Source organism: Palaemon carinicauda, unplaced genomic scaffold (assembly GCF_036898095.1).
Source record: "Palaemon carinicauda isolate YSFRI2023 unplaced genomic scaffold, ASM3689809v2 scaffold35, whole genome shotgun sequence".
NCBI classification, from domain to species: domain Eukaryota; kingdom Metazoa; phylum Arthropoda; class Malacostraca; order Decapoda; family Palaemonidae; genus Palaemon; species Palaemon carinicauda.
The window spans coordinates 415,001-441,690 of record NW_027171183.1 but is presented as its reverse complement, the minus strand read 5'-3'; the positions used below and the strand labels follow the sequence as shown (position 1 = coordinate 441,690).

Genomic DNA, 26,690 nt, shown 5'->3' with positions numbered 1-26,690 from the left:
CACCTGTATAGCGATCGCTGGCGTATCCCGACCGTAGATTTCTGTCGGGCAACAGAGTTGACAGCTACATGATCATCGGGTAAGTATATTCAAAAATTTATTTTAGTAATAAAAATAACATATTATTACTTGCTGAGAGAATGGAAAATGGCTGTCTGCTAAAGAAGGTGATGAATGTAATAGTTGATGGGAGAAGTACAAGAGGAAGGCCAAGGTTTGGGTGGATGGATGGAGTGAAGGAAGTTCTGGGTGATAGGAGGATAGATGTGAGAGAGGCAAGAGAGCGTGCTAGAAATAGGAATGAATGGCGAGCGATTGTGACGCAGTTCCGGTAGGCCCTGCTGCTTCCTCCGATGCCTTAGATGACCGCGGAGGTAGCAGCAGTAGGGGATTCAGCATTATGAAGCTTCATCTGTGGTGGATAACGGGGGAGGGTGGGCTGTGGCACCCTAGCAGTACCAGCCGAACTCGGTTGAGTCCCTTGTTAGGCTGGGAGGAACGTAGAGAGTAGAGGTCCCCTTTTTGTTTTTGTTTCATTTGTTGATGTCGGCTACCCCCCAAAATTGGGAGAAGTGCCTTGGTATATGTACTGTATGTATGTATGTATTACTTGCTAAATTTTAACCCTAATTAGAAAAGCAAGATGCTATAAGCACAAGGGCTCCAATATAGAAAAATAGCTTAGTAAGGAAAGGAAACAAGGATATAAATAAACATGAGGAGAACTAATGAACATCTGCAGAAAACCAAATCCAGAATGGAGAAGTTAAACAGGTACTAGCTTCTCTTGTCTGTCTGTAAGAAAAATTATGCTTACTTCAAGTTCTTAAAAAGGTTTCTTCTTTTTTCTTTTGTATTTTGCTTGCTGAAGTACACGCTGTACCACCACGAGCGTATTGTCAACCGTTGGGACAATCACTGTTATCCAATTTTTTTTTTCTGTGTAGTGCCAAACGTTGTGCCACTAGATAGCACTTGGCAAACTCTCTCCCCAACTCCTGATGTTAATCTGCTAGCCAAAATTGTGCAGGTTTTTCAGCGCCTACTGTTTCTTTAGAGTACGTACTTATAGATATTTCATGTTGAGTTATGTGAGCTTTTCAGATTCTTCTGTATCCAAGAGGGAGGAGCACCCTTGTATCTGCAATTCCATTCGTGGGAATTTATTACACGATTCTAGTAGTACATACATACATACATATACCAAGGCCCTTCCCCCAATTTTGGGAGGTAGCCGACATCAACAAAGAAACAAAAACAAAAAGGGGACCTCTACTCTCTTCGTTCCTCCCAGCCTAGTGCTCCGAGAAAATATGGCTCTAGTCTTTCGTCAGGTCTCATGACTATTTGCATTTAATATTAGCAGTTGTAAATCCCTAAGACTCTTCTCTGCAGAAAATCTGTGCAGAATATGGTTAGCACATGCCAATCCTTAGGCTCAAGTTTTTATTGACCCACTGAGACTTGGCAGTTTTGCTCATCCTATTTGGAAAGGCTCTGAGGCATTTAGAAGCCATACAACTTCCTCTTTTCTGTTTCAGATCAAAGTTAAGGACTTCGTGCTTCTTACTTTTGATTCAATTGAAACAATTGTGTTTTGACAACAAGCTAGCCATCCCTAAGGTAAGCTCGGTCCCAGTACCCGCTCACTCGCTAGTACTATTCATGGTGACGCACTTATTACCAACTCTGCAAATTGCTTGACACATTGGCGTGAAATGTTATTAGTGCGATATCAGCCAACTGGTATTGTTACTCAATCAACCTTCGGGTAGTCTGAGCATTGTATGAATGTGAAAGCAACCATGTAGAAGTAACAACATAAACACATGTATAACGTTATTCCTTATACTGTACAGTACTGTCATATACCAGTACTGAGTGCAGTAGTATTGTGTTCAATTCTGTATTAGTTACATTACAGCAATGATTTTCTCTCTCTCTCTCTCTCTCTCTCTCTCTCTCTCTCTCTCTCTCTCTCTCTCTCTCTCTCTCTCTCTCTCTCTCTCAGTACTTTTAGATTCCCTGTTTTCTTTGGAGTTTAAAAGAAAGTTGTACCATTATTTGAACGTTCTTGGAGCCTTCCCTTAGCACCTCATATCCCCAATTTCTAACTTTCTGCTGTTCCTCTATTCCAGTTTTCTTTCTTCACCCAAGCTTTCCAACCTCGTCTGAATATAACTTCATTTTTCCACTGCAATTTAAATCCACCAGTTTTATCTTGGCATTGAGTTGCCTCTCAAGCCCCATTATCAGACTTAATGACCCAAATTTCCTGTATATAAAAAGATCAGATGTATAGATTTCAATAGAATATGATTATCGTTAAGCAGTTAACCCTTTTACCCCCAGGCTCTTTGGAAATTTCCAACCCTTAACCCCCAAGGGGTTATTTTTTCCCCAGCACATTTTGCAGTATATTTTTTTTAAATTGCTCTAACAGCCTTAATTTTTGTCATAGAGAGGTCAGGTTGGTCTCATTCTCTGGGAAAATGCCTGAATTTTCTCAAAAAATTATCAAAAATATAAAAAAAAAATTTTATAGCATTTTTTGCAAGGACGTACCGGTACGTCCATGGGGGTAAAGGGATGGCTTTTGTGAAACGTACCAGTACGTCCTTTGGGGGTAAAAGGGTTAAGCAATCTAAATTTTTATACAAATTTCTCCAGTTTTCTAATTCTGCATCTCTCATTTCAGACGGTTCATTCCAAAGAAGACAGATCAAGTCGTCAGTTTGCTGCACCCGAGTTTCGTTTATGACAAATGCTGAATGTAAGTTGTGGTTATTATTACTGGGCAAATTGAACGAGGAAGTCAAACCAGTTATGAATGTTGGTTTTGTAGCGTCAACCGTGAAATGGGGTTGTACGAGTAGGAAATATTGCTGTGCGTATTGTGCTCTTCTTTCTTTGGAAACAGTCTACATCTCTGAGGTAATTTATTTATGAAACGTTCTGTTGAAAACTGAGCGACGTTAATGAAACGTTTAAACGTTCTGTTGAAAACTGAGCGACGTTTATGAAACGTTTAAACGTTCTGTTGAAAACTGAGCGACGTTTATGAAACGTTTTAACGTTCTGTTGAAAACTGAACGACGTTGTTTATGAAACATTCAGTTGAAAACTGAGACACTTTGTTTATGAAACGTTCTGTTGAAAATAGAGCAACTTTATTTATAAAACATTTTGTTAGAAAACTGAGCGACTTTGTACATGAAACGTTCCTTTGAAAAGCTGAGCGACATTGTTTATGAAACGTTCTGTAAAACACTGGGCTAATTTGTTTATGAAATGTTGTGTTGAAAACCGAGCGAATTTGTTTATGAAACGTTCTGTTGAAAACCGAATGGCTTTGTTTATGAAATGTTCTGTTGAAAACTGAGCAACTTTAAGAAACGTTCTGTTGAAAACTGACCGAGTTTGTTTACGAAATGTTGTGTTGAAAACCGAACTAATTTGTTTATGAAGCGTTCTGTTGAAAACTGACCGAGTTTGTTTATGAAACGTTCTGTTGAAAACTGAGCAACTTTAAGAAACGTTCTGTTGAAAACGGACCGACTTTGTTTATGAAATGTTCTGTTGAAAATTCAGCAACTTTGTTTAGTCATTTGTCATCTTTTCATGTCATGCCGTGCATTTTTTTTCTATAATTTCTCTTTTAAAGATTGCCATTTTCAAAAGAAAGTAAAGTAAGGAATAAAGAATCAGACGATTGGAAGTTGAAATATCGACTGATCTTGTAGCTGTTATTACTATCATTGTTGATATTTATACAGTATTATCTTTACAAAAATAAGCCAGGATTTGTACGGAAGAATCCTAGTAAAAATCCTCTAAAATATTGTTACCTGAACCACTGAATTAGGTACAAAATATGAGTGGGTCTGTAAGGAATTGTTCAGTGGCTTTCTTTAATACTAAGGAAATAAATTTGATCTTATAAATTTATAATTGTTAGAGTCTAATCAGGCTTCCTCAGTTAATTTGTTCCCGAAGCTTGACGTTCGTTGTTGGTTGGAGTGGGATTGTTTTGAATTTGCTTGTGGTTAATGTTGAAGGGAATGTAAAAATGAGGAAAGGGTATCCACCTGTTTATCCGTTAAGAGAACAGTAAACTTGTTGTGTCCATTTTGTAGGAGGAAGAAAAGCCAGCTCTTTTTGAGTTGAAGATGGTAGTGCTTTTCACCTGCGAATGTTCGGTGTAATGAGAACGATAAACAAAAAGTTCAGAGTCCATGCTAAAATGAATTCGGCAGTTTCCGTCAAAATTTCCCGGAAAAGTGAAATTGACGATCCGTTATCTCAGCCAAAGTTCAAACATGAAAAGAGAATGCTGGTTGGCTGCAGTGCGGCGGCCAGCGACTCCTCCGTAGAACCCTACACGAAGGTCAAAGCCGAGCCGCAGCCGTACTACGAGTCCGACGAGGGCGATTCTAAACGTTCGTACGGAAATAACTCTGTGGCAAGCGGCGGAGGTTCGCCTGCCGGCAAAGACGACTCGGGTGAAGAGGAGAAGAACAGTCCCGACGACGAGGACGCGAAATGCTCTTACGAAACCAACTTGGGTGCGAGCGAAGAGGATTCCCTGACCTACAAAGAGGAGGACAGTGAGGAAGAGGAGAAAGCCTTCCACAACGATGACAGGCAATTCAGATGCACCAAATGCGGGAAGGTATTTTCACGGGAAATCTTCCTCAAGTATCACGACAGGACGCACACGGGAGAGAAACCCTTCGCCTGCGGCGAGTGCGGGAAGTCCTTCTCCCAGAAGATCCACCTGCGGTACCACATGAAGGTCCACAACGGGGAGAAGAAGCCGTACATGTGTCGGGAGTGCGGGAAGGCCTTCACGAAGAAGGGCGACTTCACCAGGCACATGAGGGTCCACTCGGGGGAGAAGCCCTTCAGGTGCACCGACTGCGAGAAGGCATTCTCCCAGAAGATTCATCTCAGGACTCACATGAGGATTCACTCCGGGGAGAAGCCTTTTAGGTGCTGAGGACGACTCGAATTGGAGACTCGCTCCTAGATCTGAGGTCAAACTTGAACCCGAGATATCGTTCTCATAGATCTTGTGCGAGCATTTACACTGGAGCGAAGCCATTCATATGTTAGTGAATTTACGGAAGCATGAAGACTTGACGTTTATTATAGTGTGAGACATTCAAGTGAAGCTGAGATACTAAAGCTTTATTCCTGGTAATTAAGGTTTGCAGCTGCAGAAAAAAATAAAGATAATTAGAGAGAGAGAGAGAGAATTGTGAATTAATTTTCACAGATTTGTTTGGCATTCCACTATGTGTATATAGAGTATTTTAACAACAAATTTTTGTAGCTTAGGTAGATTTTCATACCCTCCCTTCACAAACTTCTGACGGTGTGTGTGGATCATGATTATATATTTTGTTACTGTAAATTATGAAGGATTTAATGTAAAAATGTCTTCACAACTTATTTATAGCACCTCCTCCTAGATGACAAAGTGTTTTTATAGTGCATGGTCAGACCAACCCCACCTCGTTCCCGTTAGTCGTCGCCAAAAGCGAGCCGTGTCACTCCGAGGTCCGGCGCTCACTCGCTCGTTGTTGTTTGGAGTTTTTCACGTTGGAGGTTTTCCTCTTGAAAGTAGAAACTGTTTGGGAGGGAAGAAAGAGAACATTGGAAAGGCAGGAACAGCGTGGAAATGGACGCCTCGCGAGTCCAACGCTTCTTGAACTGTGTTTTTTATCCTCCCATCGACGGCTGCTCCTGTCGGGTGTATAAAAAGCACCTAAGAACCATATTTTTATAAGAGCTGATTTTTTTCTCACAGTACAGTGTGATAGTGCAATGACTTTTTTTATCCCTTGCCTCGGAAGCTCTCGAGGAACCTTCGAACCTCTTTGAGTTGTCTGCTATAAGGGTTGGAGGAAAGAAGTCGAAAGCCACGTTAGCGAGAATTGAGTCCCTTCCTAATATTAACCTTCCGTTAAATAGATATTTATATACTTTGAGGCAAACTGGGTTTACTAAGAGTGGGTAATGATAAATTTATCAACATGTTTTACAGTATTTTGATTTGAAGAAATTCCGTTATCAATCGAAGTGAAAGGAATAATGATCTCTCGATTGCCCGCACTAACGGCTCCGAAAGGAGTGCGGATTCGGGTGGCGAGCATCTTGGGGCTCTGCTACGTTAGGTTGTCCTAATACTATGATCTAGCAATGTCTGAAATCCCAAATAAATAAGAAATATGAAATATTAATTGTTCAAGTGTATATTCATTTAACCCTTTTACCCCCAAAGGATGTACTGGTACGTTTCACAAAAGCCATCCCTTTACCCCCATGGACGTACCGGTACGTCCTTGCAAAAAAATGCTATAAAAATTTTTTTTTTCATATTTTTGATAATTATTTGAGAAAATTCAGGCATTTTCCAAGAGAATGAGACCAACCTGACCTCTCTATGACCAAAATTAAGGCTGTTAGAGCAATTTAAAAAAAATATACTGCAAAATGTGCTGGGAAAAAAATAACCCCTTGGGGGTTAAGGGTTGGAAATTTCCAAATACCCCGGGGGTAAAAGGGTGAAAAAAAGACTAAATCCCTCTGTTATAAAACTATCAAGCAAGATTCGAATGTCTATCCTTAAGAGGTCCACTCGTATTCGCACTCTCCGTGTTCGGCGCCGGTACGGGCTAGTGCAGCTACACGGGGGGATTCACTGTGTATAAAGGTGTCTGTGATCAGTATGAAGAGTGTGAATTTCGTGCCTGATAAGGAACACATTTTTAGACTTCCCATGTAATGTGGCTTTATAAAAACTATATATGAAAACCTGCTGAGCAGAACCCCTCTCCAAAATAATTTTTATGCCTTGGATTCAGATATACAATATTAAATATTGAACAATATTTATGTTATTATTATCCTAGATTTTCAAAAACCATGATAGATTAGATATGATGGCGATAGTTCAAGTACCGTACTGTGCGATACCTCTAAATTAAGTCATACAGTATGGCATTTCTCAATTATTTGGTGCGACGTTAATAGAAACTTGTTCCGACGCAAATACAGACCCTTTACTATTTCTAGGGAATTATTTTCGACAAAGTTAAAAGTATGTCCCTATAAATAGCTCCAGGTTTGATTGTTAGGAAAAATACAAATTGCTTTCAAAATTTGTTATTTTTGTCATTTCAGTGAAGCTGGATATGGCAGTTAAAGCTTGTAACAAGTTGGCGACTAAGCCCCGCCCACCCGACAGACCACTGAGCTTCCACTTTGTTTTCAGCCTCCGAAAAGCTAAGACGTACCTCTTGACGTCCTCATCTGCCTGTTTTTATCTTTTCGCTTTTTCTTCTTGATGAATGTGTTGATAGATTGTCGTATGCGAGAGATGTTAACCCTTTTACCCCCAAAGGACGTACTGGTACGTTTCACAAAACTCATCCCTTTACCCCCATGGACGTACCGGTACGTCCTTGCAAAAAACTGCTATTTACATTTTTTTTTTGCATATTTTTGATAATTTTTTGAGAAACTTCAGGCATTTTCCAAGAGAATGAGACCAACCTGACCTCTCTATGATAAAAATTAAGGCTGTTAGAGCAATTTATAAAAAATATAATGAAAAATGTGCTTGAAAAAAAATAACCCCTGGGGGTTAAGGGTTAATCACATACATACATATGCCAAGGCACCTCCCCCAATTTTGGGGGTTAGCCAACATCAAACAATGAAAAAAAAAGGGGACCTTTCCTCTCTACGTTCCTCCCAGACTGACAGGGGACTCGACCGAGTTCGGGTGGTACTGCTAGAGTACCACAGCCCACCCACCCCTGTTATCCACCACCGATGAAGCTTCATAACGCTGAATCCCTTACTGCTGTTACCTCCGCGGTCATCCAAGGCGACCGGAGGAAGCAGCAGGGCCTACCGGAACTGCGTCACAATCGCTCGCCATTCATTCCTATTTCTAGCACGCTCTCTTGCCTCTCTCACATCTATCCTCCTATCACCCAGAGCTTCCTTCACTCCATCCATCCACCCAAACCTTGGCCTTCCTCTTGTACTTCTCCCATCAACTCTTGCATTCATCACTTTCTTTAGCAGACAGCCATTTTTCATTCTCAACTTATAATCGTTCGGAGATACAAAAAAAAAATTCAACTGGATATATAAATCTCGGATATTGTATCGAAAGATCACAACAAAATACTGTAACGAAACATTATTATGTAATTTAATGCAGTAAGCAAGACCATATTTGGAAGAAGAAACGAGACTGCTTGTTGACTTTTGCAGCTGAAAATCGTAAGCATGCTAGTTAGGTGAAGCCTACCCTAGGCCAAACTTAACAAGATTCCAATTGCAAACAATTTGCCTTACAAACCACTTCTTGGAACCTATTAAGTTTGTAAGTTGATGACTTTATACTGTATGCAGTTGTTTCCCATTAATTGTAGCTGTGTGACAATTCTTGCTTGAGGGGACACTCGAGCACACTCTTCTATCTTATTTCTCTTCCTCTTGTTTTGTTAAAGTTTTTATAGGATATACAGGAGATATTTATTTTAATGTTGTTACTCTTCCTAAAAAATTATTTTTCCTTGTTTCCTTTACTCACTGGGCCATTTTACCTGTTGGAACCCCTGGGCTTATAGCATCCTACTTTTCCAACTAGGGTTGTAGCTTAGCAAGTAATAATAATAATAATAATAATTGTCTGTAAATCTGCTAGTATCCTGCTAGACAGCGTTCTTACTTGCTGTTTATTCCCTTGCCCGGCCTTGTGACAATGGAGGTAGGAGGTTTTTCTGCTTACGAGGGTTAGGGTATGGGTGCTGTCCCTCTTCTTGTGTGTCTGCTTGACCATGGAAAGGCCTTAAATTATATCTCATCTGGTAGCACTTTCTCTTGGAAGAGTTGCCTTTGGCCTCTCTCTCTCTGTGGGGTGTCATCTTGGCCTGTAAGATCTTGTAGAAGGTGAATTTAATGTTCCACCTCCTCCTCTGCTTCATCTTTATTAGAAAGTGTTTTCTTGTGCAACTTGTAGAAGTCTAAGAACACCAGTGAGTGCTTAGAATTGTCTCATAGCGGGTTGAAACTTTAGCACACACAACTAGGGAAGTGTCCTGGTAGTCGGTATAGGTGATCACACACACCTTTCACCGGCGCTCGGTGTCGTAGCAGGAGGAGTAAGTGCCGTAAGTTGTCCCTCGGCAGGAAGAAACAGTCATGAATGATTCCCTTGTAAAGTTGCGCATATGCACTGGTGGTCAGTATGAAGGGTGCCACCTTTCTTTCCTGCTTAATGGACAATCTCCTCTTTTCTGGAAGTGAGAGGGAAGCGGATTATGCTGAGAGTTGTCCCATGGAAGCAAGATACATCAGTATGCGCCGCTCCTGTAACCTATGCATGGTCTCCTACCTGAGGAAGTTTTTACTTACTGAAGTGCTGTGTTCTGAACGCTGGCTGTCAGTCCCCTCTACCTCTCTCTGTCTCTAGTCATTTGAATCACTTGATTTGGTGGATAATTTCCTTCCAAACCCACCACAATACTGTCCATATACTTTTGTCCTCTGTCTCCCCCTCAATTTCGTCTTCTCTGTCCTCCCAGTGAGACAAGTGCTCCATTTTCTCTCTTCTTATGATGTATAAACAAAACTCAGTTGTCTCTTTCTTATTTCCTTTACCATTGCTCTCTGCACTCCAAAGTCTCGACATTGTCTCCTCATTTGTTATTCTGTCCCTCCAAGATACTCTGAGCATCCTCTTGTAAAACCACATCTCTACTGCATTTAGCTTGTTTGCCAGCTCATATAAGTAAGAACTGTATGTACCCAGCTCTGAGAAGTTTCGTTACTGTAAATGGTACAGGAGTTTTCGCACTTTCTAGTGCTCGATATTGACGAGACCGCACATGCACTCCTCAATTGGGAGGGAGGGCACTGCCCTCGGCTCTTTCCTTCTCTAGAGAGTTACAGAAGACGACAGCCCAGCAGTAAGATGGTGGTGGAGTATACAATCAACAGATAATTAGAGTGATGACATTAGCAGACTGTCTCATCACAACTATTTGCATCTCCCATCTCCAACTGACTGGTTCCACCAAGACCATTCTTTACTTTCAAGGGCTGCACATGCTATCTCTCCCTGCGCACCATTGCCACATTGTGATTTGGCAATGCCTAATTGGTCTTCATATACTGGGGCACTACATCATTGAACATCGCTCGATCATACTTCGTTCGCTTACTGTTCAGTTACTCATGGCATTCGAGTCACAGGGCACTTGTCCCCTGCTTCTTCTTATGTTTTACTCTGTCAGATTGAAATTCTTCCTTGCATCAAGGTCTCCCTATATTCTGAGACCATTCAGTGATAGAGATCTTCCCATTTCTTGCATTGAGTTGATGCAGGCAACTTCACAGGACCTCTTTGAACACTTATGATCATTGAGACACTGTTAATGTTGTATGTACTATCGTCGGGAAGACTCCTCAATAGCAACAGGCCTTGACACGACGCACTTACACTGCTCAGTGCCACTCTCTTACGTTTGGCCATCAGAAGCTAAAGCACCTAGTGCTTCTGTTACCTCTGAGGGCATGATAGCTTAGAATACCCTTGCCTTGGAGGAGTTGGACATTCAGTGTTATCCCTTCATCAAGAGACTCATTAGGTCCTTTGACTGGCTAGACAGTACTACATTGGATCCTTCTCTCTGGTTACAGTTCTTTCCCTTTGCCTACACCTACACCAAATAGTCTGGCCTATTCTTTCGACATTCTCCTCTGTCCTGATATACCTGACAATACCGAGATTACCAAACATTTCTTCTTCACTCAAGGGGTTAACTACTGTAATTGTTCAGTGGTTACTTTTCTCTTGGTAAGGGTAGAAGGAAGAGACTCTTCCAGGAGGACACTCCAAATTCATACCAATGTTCTCAAGTGTTGGGTATTGCCAAAGTCTCTGTACTGTGGTCTTCCACTGTCTCGGGTTAGAATTCTCTTGCTTGAGGGTACACTCAGGCACCCTAGTCTATGCTATTTCTTTTCCTCTTATTTTTTTTTAGTTTTTATATTTTATATATGAAAGATCTATATCTCTTGTAGTTCATTCCCTGGGTTCCTTTCCTCTATGGGCTATCTTTCCCTGTTCGAGCCCCTAGGCTTATAGCATCTTGTTTTTCCAAGTAGGGTTGTAGCTTAGGTAGTAATAATGATAATGATGATAGCGTCCCATTCGGTTCTTAGTCCGGTTCCTGAATACACATGGAAGGATTTGCCTGAGATACACATAGAGACCTCTCATGTGTGTGAGAAGAGAAGTCATGGGACATCGTCGGCCCATCACTAAATTCCAGATCAACCGTTGCTACAGTCAGAAGCTACTCTTACAGAGTAAGGGTCGATTCCAAGATGTCTGCTTAATGGAATTCACCTAACACTAGCTAATCGAATGAGGTTCCCTCTCCCTTGCTCTGCGCAGACCCTCTTCTCAACTGACCGAACCAGCAGAATATATGCTGATGACAGAGGCCCCGAATGAGAGACTCGAGCACAAGGGCATGACATTCTTGACACCCGAGTCTTTTGATATTAAAGCGGCTTCCATTGCCAACCTTCAAACTACATGGTTCAAACACTTGAGCAGTTACCATCGTGTGAGTCACCATGACCAAGGACTTTACAAGCATTGAGAATAGAAAGAGGTACTGTACTTGTATTTGATCTTTTCAGGCACCAAGATCATCTTCGTGCACCAGTCAGCGAACCAGCAGAGCAACTGAACTCTGTAGAGAAGTAATATCATAGCCTCCTGCTTCAGCAGGCAGGTGAGACAGGAGGAGGCACGTTCCTTTTGGAACTCACCGATGTTGGAGACTGCCGGCCTGTTCACGTGGAAGGAAGCAGGGGAAACAGTAATCAAAGGCAACTAGTCTAAGAACCCCATCGTACTTTTAACCTGCCGCTGAAGAAGACTCCTACAAACTACAAGTCCAGTTCAGCACCTCCAATCTCATCTTCCCCTAGAAAGATATGGACAACGCACTTCCCTCAACCTTTCCGTTCCAGGCAAAGGGGTAGGGGGAGGAAAGGGAAACTGATGCTGAAGTCAACATTGCCTTCCTCTATATGCTGTAAGTGGCAGTCAAAATATTAAGGAAGTGATGACACAAAGAAGGGAGCTAATGAACCGACGTCCTTCAGGACGATTACTGCGCCGTGCCCTCAGTCAAACATTAATGACATTCTAGAACTACTTTTCAATATCACCTAATACAGTAGCTGTTAAAACTGGTTACTTTGCAGCAGAAAAGAAGGCAATAAGGACATGCTCATAGTTGTATGAGACAGTTCTCCAGACTCCTCTGGATGGAGAACTGGAGACAGGTCATCGATCTCTGTACATTGAACAATTGTTCCTCAGACATTATCCAAGATGGAGATGGGAAGTGGATTATGGTCCGTCATAAGAAAGAAGACCTCTTTGTTCCTATAGAGCTGAAGGATACATACTTTTGGATCTAATCTCTCCTGCCAATGGGAGGTTTTCTCTGCTACATCTTCGGGAGAGTAGCGTACCACTTTAAAGCCCTGTTCTTTGGACTGACTACTCCTCCCCAATTGCTCACTCTAGTCTTTTTAGTAGTCTTGAACAGCATTTGTCTAATGTAGGATGTTGATGATTGCTGCATTCTACCCATCTACAGAAGGATTGTTTCAACTTCGAGTCAGGCTTCCTTTTGCCACAATCTATAGATATATTAGGGAAGGTTTCATTGGACTCCTAACCAGAGAATGGGAGTATGTGGGCATACCGATGGCAGCGCATCTGTTCCTGCACAAACAACCTTCCGGATTGACAGTGACGTCCTCATGGACGACTCTCCACAGCAATCGCTCCAGTCGTTCCTGAAGTATCGCTAGTGAGCAACCAGCGTTCCCCTTACCAACTGGTTTTAGTGAAAAATGAATATGCTTTTTTGTTGACCATGCGGACATGAGTCTTTTTATAGTTTATACATGACATATCTGTTTTTGACGTTGTTAATAGTTTATATATGACGTATCTGTTTTGACTTTGTTGCCTTTTTTAGAATGATTTATTGTTAAATTGTTCTCTTCATTTATTTATTTCCCTATTTCCTTTCCTCACTGGGCTATTTTTCCCTATTGGGGCCCTTGGGCTTATAGCATCTTGCTTTTCCAACTAGGGTTGTAGCTTGGATAGTAATAATAATAATAATAATAATAGTAGCTGAACAAGGAACCTCGTCATCGGAACTCTTCAACTCTAAGGAATCTGTTATTAACAGATGTATCTGATTAGGGATGTGTGCTCCACCTGAGTATCCAATTTGTCTTGGACATTTGATCCAGGGAAGAAACACTTTTCAACCTGCCTGAAACGCATGTAGCATTGCTACATTGAAAGCTTTACAAGTGAGTTATTTAGGGCTCTCGGTAGCGTTCCTGAATTTCGTCGGCAAAAGGGCCTATGTTTCACAGACCCTTAACAGGTTAGCAAGCAGATGCACTATTGGAAAATCATCAATGTGATAGAGCTGATAGGAACGTTTATCCGGGCAGGGAGACTGTTCGAGAAGACATGCTCGGTCGATGGAGACATGGCGTACAGTAGTGGTCAAATGATACCCATGCATTATTGTGTTGCAGAAAGACATCCTTCTTTTTGGGTTCCACCATCGCTTGTCATTGAGTTGAACAAGAAACTTCCCACATTCTGATTTCTAGTCCCAGGCCATAAACTGTTCAAGGCAACTTACCAACGTCCACGACATAGAGGCTCAGCTTGACCCTGATCGCTCCCAAGTGGCCACACTTAGAGTGTTATCTGAATCTATTTTCCTATCTCTGTTGTGGTGATTGCCACTCATCCTTCGAACAATTTTCTACTAGAACTTAAGCCTCGACTGTGAGAATAGACAAGACTCATCAGGAGAATGTGAGAGTCCTTTAAATTACACTTCTGGGCTCAACTACCCTGTATGTCCTTGATTTTAGGTTAAAATGGGAGCACAGGGTTCTCTCAGGTGGGCTGTACTTACCTACCACCTTGTTATAATTTTTAGCAGCTGTATCCAGCTTCTCTGAAAACATACCCCTTTCAAAGGACTCAGTTTGTAGAGTTAGGGAAAATACAAATTACTTTTAAGAATTTTAATTTTTCTCCTAATTTCATCAAGTTGTCAGATTGATGTTCCTACACATAATTCATACCACCTTCGATCTATAATACGAATATGGCCTCACTGAAGATGTAATCTGCCGTTTAACCTTTGAACGATGTAGTAGTGGTAGTAGCTGGAGGGTGTAGGGTCGCCCAACCTTCACTTTGGTTTTAGCTGCTGGAAAGTACATGTTTACTTCTTGGTGTCCCTCACATGGGTGTTTTAATCTTTTGCTTTTGTAGACAGCCTTGTTCAAGGAATATTAAAGGAAGAAGCCAAGGATATGCTGTGTTTCTTGATAACTGTAATGGTGAGACTGTTTTCTGTGCTCCTTATCCAATGTTTGGTACTCTTAGCTGGAAGGACAGTGCCGTTTATTGCACCAAGAATTATAATTGGTCAGTTAGATGGGACGATATGATTTCAGCATTGATTTCAAAAGCAAAGATGCGAGAGACTTGTCTGTAAATATGTGTATGAGACGTTGACTGCCCACATCGTTCTATCCTCGAGCAAATTGCGGGATGAACAGGTTTGTGAAGGAAGCAGAGGTATATCCGTTGGTCATTTAGGAGATGTTCCTCACCGCCTTGAGCTCATAATCATTGGCTATCTCTTCCTCCTTCATAACAGTACATAGTGCTTTCTTATCTTATCCATTGCACACCTCCTCCACCTCCTCTCATATGTAGTAGCAGTAAATGTTAAGACTACTATTCTGAAAACTGGCAGCTGATGGCGGTCCCTGATGAAAATTTGAAAGGTTAAAGAGTTTAAAAGCTTCTTTAGTTAATTGGCAGCGAGAGATGGCTAAGTCAAAAGAAGAGAATCCCTTTAGGTATCCCTAGAGTGCCTCGGCATCATGCCTTCAGTACCTTGGTGCATCCACTTTTTACCCTTTTGCCATCTCATATACTGTACACTTTAGTGCCATCATTGGCAACTAGAGGCCACATTTCACAATATCTGCAAGATAATACACATATGCAAGAAATATTATTAGCCCAATAAATACTGTACTCTTCTTCTTCTTTTTTTTTTTTTTTTTTTTTTAATTCTTCTGTTTTATTTGTCTTACTATGAAAGTTTACATAAAACTGTCATCTCTTTTGTTATTTCCAAATGATGATTACAAATAGATATACTGTATTTAAAAATATTTAGGGGAAAAAATCATAAAAAATCACTGTTCCAGTAACCTAGAAAGTCTAGGGGAACCTTACAATAACAGAGCTGGCCGCAGGTTGTCCATGCTGTTGTCTTGTATTTTGAGGGAGTCCTATGGCCTAAATTCCTTTCGGAAAGCTGTTCCATCAGTTAACCTCACTGTGGTTTCCAATGTGGTGGATGTTAATATTAATTTACAAACAAGTTTTTCTTGAAAAAGATGAAAGGAAAATATCATTAAACACATCTCAATAATTTGGAACATTTCTCCGAGCTTTTTTTCTATGTATGCGATTTGTATTATTAGAACTTTACATTTATTGCTGAGATTGAAGGAAGGACTTGGATGTTAGATCTATAAGTTCTTTAAGGAGAAAGATTTTTCATATAGTACAGTATAGTTAAACTGAAGTCCCAGCATGAACAGAAGTATGAAATTTTAACTATGTATCAGAACAAAATTGGAAAGGATTAAGATTATGTTTGTTTCACAGTAAACAAGTTCTTTTCAGTAATCATGTCATTTGCTGTGAATATCCCCAAAGAAGTAGGAGGACAATCAGTGTTAGATTGAAGTTAAGTGACAGTAATATTCGTATGATAGCATTGCAATTTCATTATTTTTATTGCTATTAATTATACTCATGTATAGTACTTCCCACTTACTGTAGATTGCCCCCTTTTCTTGTGGGCTTGGATCAGCTGCCTCTTTTTTGTAGCACCTTAAACATATGTTTATTCTGCATAATCCAGGCTAGATGACAGAGGTTGGTTGGACCTGCACCTGCCTGTACACATTTGTTGGTTCTCAATTGTTAACCCGGTGGATTCTCTTTGGTTCACTTCATGGTGAATAGTAGAACAGCTGTTTTATGTTTATTTACTTTTGATGGTTTGATAAGTGTTGCTAACCTAAGTGTTTTCGAGTTATCAGGATAGTTAGCCAGTAACTACTACCGCCACCTCATTTAAAAGTTTCAGCAGCCGTATCCAACTTTGCTGAAACCATACGCCTATTAATTAAAGAACTAGAGTTTGTATAGTTAAGAAAAATACAAATTATTTTAAGGGTTTGTGATATTGATAATTGCCTTTGCCTTTGCGAAGGGTATGTATTCACCTCTTTCTTTGTTAGTTAGTTTGTGCAAATATGCACAAAAACTATTGTATTGTACCAATTTTCACCAAACTTGGTAGTCATGTTCATTATGACTCTAGGACGAATTTGTAACATTTTAGAAAATGTACATTAAAGTAAAAGTACACTGCAGTACTTTGAAAATAATTATGATGTTGAGTGGCAAATATTGTTAGGTCATTTTTTGTTTGTGAACATTATGCTAAAACTGCTGAACCAATGTCAACAAAACTTAGTGGATATGTGGGATATAACCCAAATACAAATGTATTAGATTTCGAAGAAAATACATCGAAGTACAAGAAGGCAGTAGAGGTAGGAGCAAAATACTGCTTGTCTTGGCAACGGCATACTCTCCCCTGAGTGCCCCTCTTGTTTAATAGTGAATTTAGAATTGTCTTTCCTGGAATTCAACCAAATTTTATGGAACACTTAGATTAGTCAGATATTTATCATCATTGATTACTGTACTGTGTTATCTCAGAGTTTATTGTGGAGCTGAAGCGCGCTTTTGCAAGGTTGACCCGTCTATAAATTCTTAGGATCGCTGAAGCTTGGATTCCTCTTTCCCGTACCTTCGTCAAGTCTGTCATTATCAGAATATTTGCAGTACATAGTGTATTAGAAATGTACTGTACATTATTCGAGAGTAGCTGATCGAAGAAAGTACAGTACAGTAGTCGAGTAATTGTCACTGGCTGCGTTGGACTGCCACGAGATAAGAAGGGGATAGGTCTTTTTCTCCCTTTTCTCTTCCTGATAGAATGAAGCGAAGTACAGTATAACTACAGTGCATTGCTTCGAAAGCACTTTGCTTCAAACCCATTAGTAGAATATGTAGTTTATCAAGTATAGTAAGGGCATCACCTAAAGAAAATGTCTTGAGAAAATCAATTTATTCATAAATAAAACCAAATACATTACCATGCAAACACTAATAAATAAATAAATATAAAAACAGTCTTAGCAGATCATTATTAAAATCTGTCTTTCGTTTGATAACGAAAATCTATTGAGAATGTTACAGCCGCAAACTTTGTCTTCACCAGGTTTTGGATCCTGTGTCTCACCGTCGCTTCCGGGTTTAGGGGGCAGGTAATTCGAACCAATATTTGGGCCAACGGGAGCAGTAGGTGCTTGTGAGCCCAACCCTGTGCCTCCAGCCGTCGATGGTAATCCTTGAGACTCTGTACTTTCGGTCCCTCCCACTGGTGTCAACTGTCCGCTGGTCTCTTGGCTACCGTTCACTCCTACCGCCCCTGGGAAACTGGGTCGACTGAAATTTCCAAGACTTCCAATTCCTGGAAAGCTTGGAAAAACTAAGGTCCCTGGAATTCCAATGTTTTCAGGTCTATTAAGAATCCCAGGAATTCCAGGTGGCAGAATAATTCCAGGACCTTGCCCTATTCCAGGTGGTCGTATGATTCCAGGAGTCTCCCCTGTTCCAGGTGGTCGTATGATTCCAGGGCCTTGTCCTAATCCAGGTGGTCGTATGACTCCAGGACCTTGTCCTATTCCAGGAACATTAAATCCAGGAATCTCCCCTATTCCAGGAACATTAAATCCAGGAATCTCCCCTATTCCAGGAACATTAAATCCAGGAATCTCCCCTGTTCCAGGAACATTAAATCCAGGAATCTCCCCTATTCCAGGAACATTAAATCCAGGAATCTCCCCTATTCCAGGAACATTAAATCCAGGAATATTCCCAATTCCAGGGACAGTAAATCCAGGAAAACCAGATGTTCCTGGTACGTTAGTTATTCCAGGTACATTACCGAATCCTGGTATTCCAGCATTTCCTGGATTAGTGCCTATTCCAGGGTGAGTAGGAGGTCTCTCTGGGAACGCAGGATTTCCTGCACTCCCGGGGAAACCAGTCGTTCCCGGGGGGCTGCCAAATCCTGGTCTTCCCGGGGTACCACTAATTCCTGGTCGACCTGGAGACCCAAAAATTCCTGGACCGAATGTAGATCCAGGCTTCTCAGGGGCACCTGGGAAGCCAGTACCGTTAGATCCAGGAGGTCCCGTAGTTGGATAACCATGCATCGCACCCGGAGTACACGATGCGGGAGAAGTGCAGGGCGGGCTAACGGTCGATGGCCCACCAGGACTCTTGGTCGGAACTGTCGGAGTTGTTGAGGTTTCTCCACCGGTTCCGCTGTCTCCGGGCGCAGGGCTGTCATCAGGAGTGGGGGAACACAAGCCGGGGTATATGTTCGAGCACACCGTCCCAGAGGGACACTTTGAACAGGGTCGACCAATGTCGTATATGGATCTTCCTATGAAGTTTCCTGAAAGAGGGAAGGTAACTGTCAGTCAGTTTTCTCACAAGAATATAATCTTTGATATGAAACAGTTTTTCATTATACAGGAAATATTATAAAGAAGATATTGCTAATTATCTCTAAGAAAAATGCAAATTAAAACTTTTTATGTGGAAATCGACATCGAATACTGTATTTTATTTTGAATACAGTCAAATTGAAATTAGTGTTGTCTGCTTCCAAAATGTCCTGCGGGCTTTAGGGTACTGTAAGATTCCCCTACCAGTGTTACGGTTATCATTATTTTTATTATGTGTATTATTACGTATTTGTAAGACAATTTACTGACAGATTCTGTAAGCATGCAATTTTGTTGCTAACAATTGGCTATCATAAGCCATTTTAAAAGAATTTTTCCGTATGGTTTTATTAATGTGTTTGTATCCTATTGATATGATATGAATAGATATGAGGATATTGATGTCTAGTTTGTATGTGTATATATATACATGTACGCACAAACATTTATATATTACCAAACTGGAGGAATAAAGTAAAGTCTTTATACGTAACTTATAAGGTCTTACTTTAAAATGAACTTCACAAGTACCATCAATAATGATTAGTTTCTTGGGAGAAAAGAGAAAAACTTGAAATAGAAGCGGGCAAATAAACAACAGATAAATGCCATCAAACACAAATTAAAAGAACCAGATAGCGTGAAAGAATTCTCGCGTAGATTCCTGACAATCGGTAACTGCATCCATCGTAGGAAATCGCAAGTCAGTTAGCAAGTCAGCTGTAGGAGGGAGGGACAGGATTACTTTGAGCTTTAGAAATCTCAATAATCATTTTCAAATTGCCTGTTGAGTCTTTGTATGATTTTGTTTACTTTATAGCCTTCGCAATTTTCAAGATTCGAAACATCTTTGCCAAATTGAAGATCGGTTGCCATAGGTTGAATATTCTTTTGTGGCATCGTCATCAACTTGAGGAGTGTCGCAAGTCAGATTTATCTTCAGTAGTCGATGATCGTAATTATAAACTGATCGAAAATTTTAACCCTTTATTTACTAACAGCAAATATGTAAAACCAATAACACTGAAATTTTTTATCTTGCTCCTGATTGGCTGATATATTGATTGGTAAAGACTAGATAATCTCCTAACCAAACATTTCAGTGCCGGGTCCATTCCACCAATCACAATCGGCCAATATAAACGTCGGCTCCAAGAAAACGGACTACAGTAGTATAGTCTAGGATTTGAGGGGTGATATGTTATTGCTCTCTTAACCTGATTTCTTTTTAAGTATACTTTTTTCATAATGCTCCTTGTCTTTGGAAGCTTGCCGGACAAGTTTCATCTGATATTTCGTATGGTATAATTGCAAGACATAAGTGTTCTTTCCACTGAGCAGACGGAAGGGGACCTCAGGCCATTAAAATCTTCAGAAGCTAAAAGGTTAATATTCACTTATATTACTGTATTCGACAGTCAGTATTACAACTTTCTGAGTGCATACGTTTTTCCTATACAGTATACTGTAGAGTACAATATACTGTATGGAATAATGAAGACAGTACAGTGAATGTTTCATTTATATACCCCTGGGTGTGTATGGTTTTTTCTTACTACATAAAAAGTGTAAAATGAATGAGAGTAAATGATAAGTTGATTTTAAAATCAGATCCAAAAGGAAAATAATGATATTGTTTTAGTGATTAAATTAGGTTTCTTGGTATCCATAAGCCTGTGGCATGATATTCAGATCTTGCAGTCTGGTGAACTCTATCCTTATAGCATTGTACTTTGCCTACTGATTCCTTTTTCTTTCACTGTGCCACCTTAGTGCTGAATGGCATCCCCGGCCCCAGTGCTGAGCCATTTAGATCAAATTCCATTCATTTAGCCTAAGAACCTTAACCCTGGATAGGTACGGTCCTCGGACACCCCTTTAAGGGTATACTCGGACGCGAACGACCCCGACGGCAAAAAAAATTCTTGAAAAATCAGTTTTTGCAGTAACCTCCTTTTTTCTTTTGCCAAAAAAAACTTCAATGAATGCTTAAAACAACTGTAAAGATAAATACTACTCATCTGCAGAAAAACTATTTATTATAAATATTTTAAAAAATTAAGTAGAAAAAAAAAAAGACCTGACATAAAAATTCATAAAAAAAAAGTTTATACATATATACACAAATCCTTTTAGGAATTGATTCTTGAATGTTTAGGACACATCTTGATGCATTTTGGATGAAGTCAGACCCATGGAGGTGAAGATCTGAAATGAGAAAAAAAGGGTAACTTTTTTTGGCCAAAAAAAATTGTCCAAATTTCATGAATTTTTTTGGGTACCCAAATGAAATAGGAAGTGGCTAATTTTTTTAGGGAATAAACATATGTTATCCTAAAATAGAAATATGTAAAAAAATCTTCATTATTTTGTAAATTACATTTATATCAGGGACCATATCTAAAGGTAATTGTTTGAGTACTTGGAAATTTCGTAAAAAAATACATATATTTAATATATAATATGATATTTATGCAGGTAAAAATATACCAAAATATCACAAATTCTATAGGGAACAAGAATATATATAGATAGGGCAGCTTACGCTTCGGATATGTCCACAAAATGGCCGCCAACCACAATGACTCAGACTCCCTAATCTGCCACTTGAAATGTAGGAAGGGTATGTCAATTTCAAGGTGTTATTTACTAATCTAATTATTATTGGATATGCATAAAAATTGTATGGTGGGTTGCTGGATAATTGTCGATTATTTTACGACTATAAAATTAAAATTCTGACCCAAAAAATTTTTTTTGAAGGGAAATAAAATCGAAAAAAAAAATGTAAAACAATATTTTAGCTAAAAAAATTTGATGATATTCAATCAAAAAAAAAGTAAACAAAATTTTCCGACAAATAAACATCTAGAGGAATCATTACTCTGTGATAGTTCCTTAGTACGTAGTAATTTTGAAAGAATTGGGAAAAAACGAAAAAATGGCAATCACCGGAAAATCGAACACATACCTATATATACGCCATATCTGGCTAAAAAAAAAGATAGGCATGGGTAGCCAGATCATCTAGAAACACTTTCCAACACTATAAAAATATAAGTTTTGCGACACTACTTGCCAATTCCTTACGGTAACATGACTAAGCAAAAAAATGCAAAACAAATAAAAAGGGGCACTCGTGGAAAAATGGCCATTCTAATATACGGCATTTCAGAAAAAAAAATTTAAGCCACGTGCTAGGCAAACCATCAAGGCATATTTTCCGACAAATAAACATATAAATGAAATATTACTCTGTGATAGTTCCTTAGTACGTAGTAATTTTGAAAGAAATGGGAAAAAACGAAAAAATGGCAATCACAGGAAAATCGAACACATACTTATATATACGCCATATCTGGCTAAAAAAAAATAGGCATGGGTAGCCAGATCATCTAGAAACACTTTCCAACACTATAAAAATATAAGTTTTGCGACACTACTTGCCAATTCCTTACGGTAACATGACTAAGCAAAAAAATGCAAAACAAATAAAAAGGGGCACTCGCGGAAAAATGCCCAACATTCTAATATACGGCATCTCAGATAAAAAAAAAAGACATGCACGTGTTAGCCCAACCATCAAGGCACACTTTCTAACACATAAACATGAAAAAAAAATCAATAATATACGGCAATTCCTTACTACGTAGTAAATTTTTACAAATATTGAAAAAAAAAACAGAAATTGGCAACCGCAGTTAAATACCCAATATACCAATAACTACGTCGTATCTGACAAAAACAAAATCACGCATGGGTAGCCAGATCATCTAGACACACTTTCCAACATTAAAAAAGCAAAAGTTTTACGACACTATTTCGCAATATCTTACGGAAAAATGACTTGGCAAAAAAATGAAAAAAAATTAAAAAGGGACACTCGCGGTAAAATGCCCGACATTCTAATATACGACATCTCAGATAAAAAAAAAGACATGCACGTGTTAGCCCAACCATCAAGGCACACTTTCTAACACATAAACATGAAAAAAAAATGAATAATATACGGCAATTCCTTACTACGTAGTAATTTTTACAAATATTGAAAAAAAAACAGAAATTGGTAACCGCAGTTAAATACCCAATATACCAATAACTACGTCGTATCTGACAAAAACAAAGTCATGCATGGGTAGCCAGATCATCTAGACACACTTTCCAACACTAAACAAGCAAAAGTTTTACGACACTATTTGGCAATATCTTACGGAAAAATGACTTGGCAAAAAAATGAAAAAAAATGAAAAAGGGGCACTCGCGGTAAAATGGTCCTCGTAGTGATGAACGACATTTTAACTAAAAAAAAAAAAATGCACATGGTAGCCAAACAATCCACCAAGACTTTCCACAACTGATAACCTATACAAGTTGCACCATTCTACGACAATTTCATAATACGTAATAACTTTGATAATTATGCAAACTACCTCAGAAGGGTAAACTCGGACGCGAACGACCCCGACGCGTCTCAGAAATCGGGGAAGGAGTACAGCTACAGCAATGCACATCTGGACACTACTAGAGCGTGTAGGGGAGACACCTTCTGCAGGTCGATCACCCACAAATTCAGTCACAGGGGTGAGTCACGTGAGAAAAACCTGTTTTTTTTTGACGCTCGGGGTCGCAAACGACCCACCGTACCTATCCAGGGTTAAGGAATGCCATGTGCTTTATCTTAAAGGTTTTAAAGGTCGCTCATGAATGGCAGAGGCAAGGGACAGTGACATTGTCTTGAACACAAAATAAGAACAAAATATATCATAAGAGCCTTGTTCAGTTTTAACCTTCAATATTGCTCAAGTATGGGATCTACATTGTGCTACCCTTGCCAATTACTCCCCATTTTCTACTACCTTGTTTTCTAAGTTTTCTTAACGTCATTTTCGCAAAACGTCTGATTGCATATTCTGAAAGTCATCATATGTTCTGTACCGCACGTGTATCACACATGCTCGTGCACAAACGGTTTATCTGTTTTTTGTATACTATCGTTACCGTTCTCCTCTCCCACTGATAACCTGTTTATACCTGTATGTTCTTGATTCATTGAGTTTGAATTTTTATGTCGTTCCTGACTGGAATGGGTTGTATATATACTCAGGCTCTGTCCAAATAAAGTTAGTTACATTCGTCCAGCTTCTCGGTCATTACCTAGCTGGTGCATCCAAACAGTTCTTTAGTTTGCAGTTTGGCTTTCAAAAGGGATCTGCTTCTTCCCCTTAGTGGATTAAACTGGGTAAAGTCTATTGGGGGTGCAGATATCTATGGTTATCTTCGGATACGTCCCTGATTATACACGATATCAACGGATAGTCGTTCCCGGGGGTTAGAACCCCGTGATACCTGACGGTAATTCTCTTGTAATATCACTCGCTGAAATATTATACTGTAGGAAGTTGCCGGAAGGAACTTCCATCAGGACGACATGGCTATCTCACCCAAAAATAGATTTTTCCTACGCCAAAATCCATTATGTGGTCAAGAAGGAGTGGTTCTATGTTACTTGGTATCAATCCAAGCACAAATATCATGACATTTGAAGTATACTCGACAACAACTCAGAACTGTTTTGATAAATTCTTGTCTCTTCACCACATAATTGTTGCTTATCATTCGTTTCAAACTAGTGGTCGGTTCAATTCCTTTTGAAGGAAAGTATTTCGAGAGATGAACTTTTCCAGAACTTTGTTTAGTTGCTAATGAGCTTATTAGTTTAACTATCCAAAATACTTAATCAAATTGATGAGGTGTTATGGAGTCCTGAAGCAAATCTTATATTAGAAAACTCATTTGGGTGATAGGATTAGGTTGAAGCCAGAGTCAACTTGAATTGGTCACTGATACCTTAAGTTGTTTTGGGTGGACTGAGAGAGAGAGAGAGAGAGAGAGAGAGAGAGAGAGAGAGAGAGAGAGAGAGAGAGAGAGAGAGAGAGAGAGAGAGAGAGAGTGCCAATTTACAAAATTGTGATGAAAACTATTTCAAATTGTTGCAAATAACTTTAGATAATTCACAATTCTAAACTGATTTAATGTTAAAACAGTTTACTTTATTTTTATTCCAATGAGAGCATATTTTACTGAATAGGTATACACATGTGTATCTAGAAGGCTCCAGAAGACACTAGAAGACCCAGGCTTACATAGCTGGGGACTATGAAGCGTGAAGTAGGAGATGATGAATGGATAAGTATCAATTTATAAGCTCAAGATCGAAACGACTGGTGAAATCTAATGGAGGTCCTTTACGTCAATAGGTGTAGGAGATGATGATGATATATATACAGTATGTGTGTATATATATGCAATGTTGGTTATATAGCTTCATTGTTACTGTATTTGATTTCAGATAATGTGTACAGAAATTGAAAATGAATAGCTAGAAAAGAAAGGATTTATGAAAATAGGAACAATGATTCACACAAATAGAAGAAGCCATTCAAAATACTGTAACCCAAGAGATGAGGGTATAGTAACAAAAATAATTTTGTTAGGAAAATGATATATTGGGAAAAAAAGGAAGTTGGAATGAAGAAAAGAACTACAGTGAACCCTCGCTACTTCGCGGTTCGACCATCGCGGATTCACCACTTCGCGGATTTTTTTCATAACCCATATATATATATGGTATATGTTGGTAATAACAAAATCAACATACTGTACTGAATAATCAATATAATCGATGCAAAAACCAACCTATACACAGATGTGTACAGTAAATGCGTTTGTTTCTTCATTATGATCAGAGAAACGTAAACAAAACATTGGTTGCCATTTTTTATCGTGCTTTTTGGCGTGTTTAGGAAACGCATGATATAAAATCGCCTTTAATATTTGTGCCTGTTTTAGTTTAGGGTACTATAGTACATGCATTAAGTGTTCTGTACATTAAAAGGTAGTTTGTTAACAGTACTACGTACAAGGGAGGGTTTTAAAAGTCTGAATATACATGTTAAATAAATAGGTAAATATAGTGTCACTACTTCGCGGATTTTCACCTATCGCGGCCGGGTCTGGAACCTATCTACCGCGATAAACGAGGGTTCACTGTATAAGAAGACTGACTGCGATTATCTACAACTCACCTGCAGCGCCGTAGTTACACACGTGGAAATTCTGAGTGAAGCTTCCGTCTTGGTACTGAATGAAACCGCATCCGACGTACTGGGTCGACCCCCAGACCATCTGGGTGTAGTGACCTACGCCTCGGGCTCCCCTGCGGACGAGAACGGAAATGCCAAGTAAAATGAACAAGTCGTACAAGCCGGAAATCATTCATTTTGAAAATAGCTTGGGGCTATAACTAGCTGAGCTACAACTCTAGTTAGAAAAGCAGGATGCTATAAGCCCAAGGGCCTCAATAGTGAAAAATAGCCCAGTGAGGAAAGGAAATAAGAAAATAAATAAACTGCAAGAGAAGTAATGAACAATTAGAGTAAAATATTTTAAGAACAGTAACGTTGAAATTGATATTTCATATATAAACTCTAAAGCTTGAAAAATCAGGAGGAAGAGGAATGATAGAATAGTGTACCTGAGTATACTCTCAAGCAAGAGAACACCACCACAAGGCAACAGAAGACCATAGTAAATCTTATTCTTTTGTATAAAATTTGTTAGAAATTGGATTTGTGATCACGGCACTGTAGTCATTAATTGAGGGTGATTGTAGCATCTCATTGGTACCTAGCTCCACCTACCTACTTAGCCTTCTACTTTACCATCGTTCCAGCTTCTTTTCTTTCATATTTAATATCTTTCAGTATCAGAGAACCTATGTACTGATTGGCCTTCCCAGCCCCATCTCCATTGCATATGACTCAAATCTCATAAATCAAATTCAATGA

The 26,690-nt window shown here is 39.4% G+C and overlaps 1 protein-coding gene and 1 long non-coding RNA gene across 2 annotated transcripts in view; one reads left to right on the top strand and one right to left on the bottom strand.

Annotated features, from left to right (window-relative positions):
- The window catches only part of LOC137636666 (uncharacterized), a 34,132-nt gene extending 27,863 nt beyond the window's left edge, over positions 1 to 6,269 (top strand). The window contains exon 3 of the long non-coding RNA XR_011043184.1: positions 2,699 to 6,269. This is a non-coding gene — a long non-coding RNA (uncharacterized lncRNA). The remainder of the gene's footprint in view (positions 1 to 2,698) is intronic.
- An 11,191-nt stretch (positions 6,270 to 17,460) lies between these two features.
- LOC137636663 (uncharacterized) overlaps positions 17,461 to 26,690 on the bottom strand; it is a 23,628-nt gene continuing 14,398 nt past the window's right edge. Inside the window, exons 9-10 of the mRNA XM_068369052.1 lie at positions 25,929 to 26,059; positions 17,461 to 18,791 (exon numbers count right to left, since the gene is read on the bottom strand). Of these exons, the coding sequence (XP_068225153.1) occupies positions 17,461 to 18,791; positions 25,929 to 26,059 (1,462 nt within the window). The remainder of the gene's footprint in view (positions 18,792 to 25,928; positions 26,060 to 26,690) is intronic.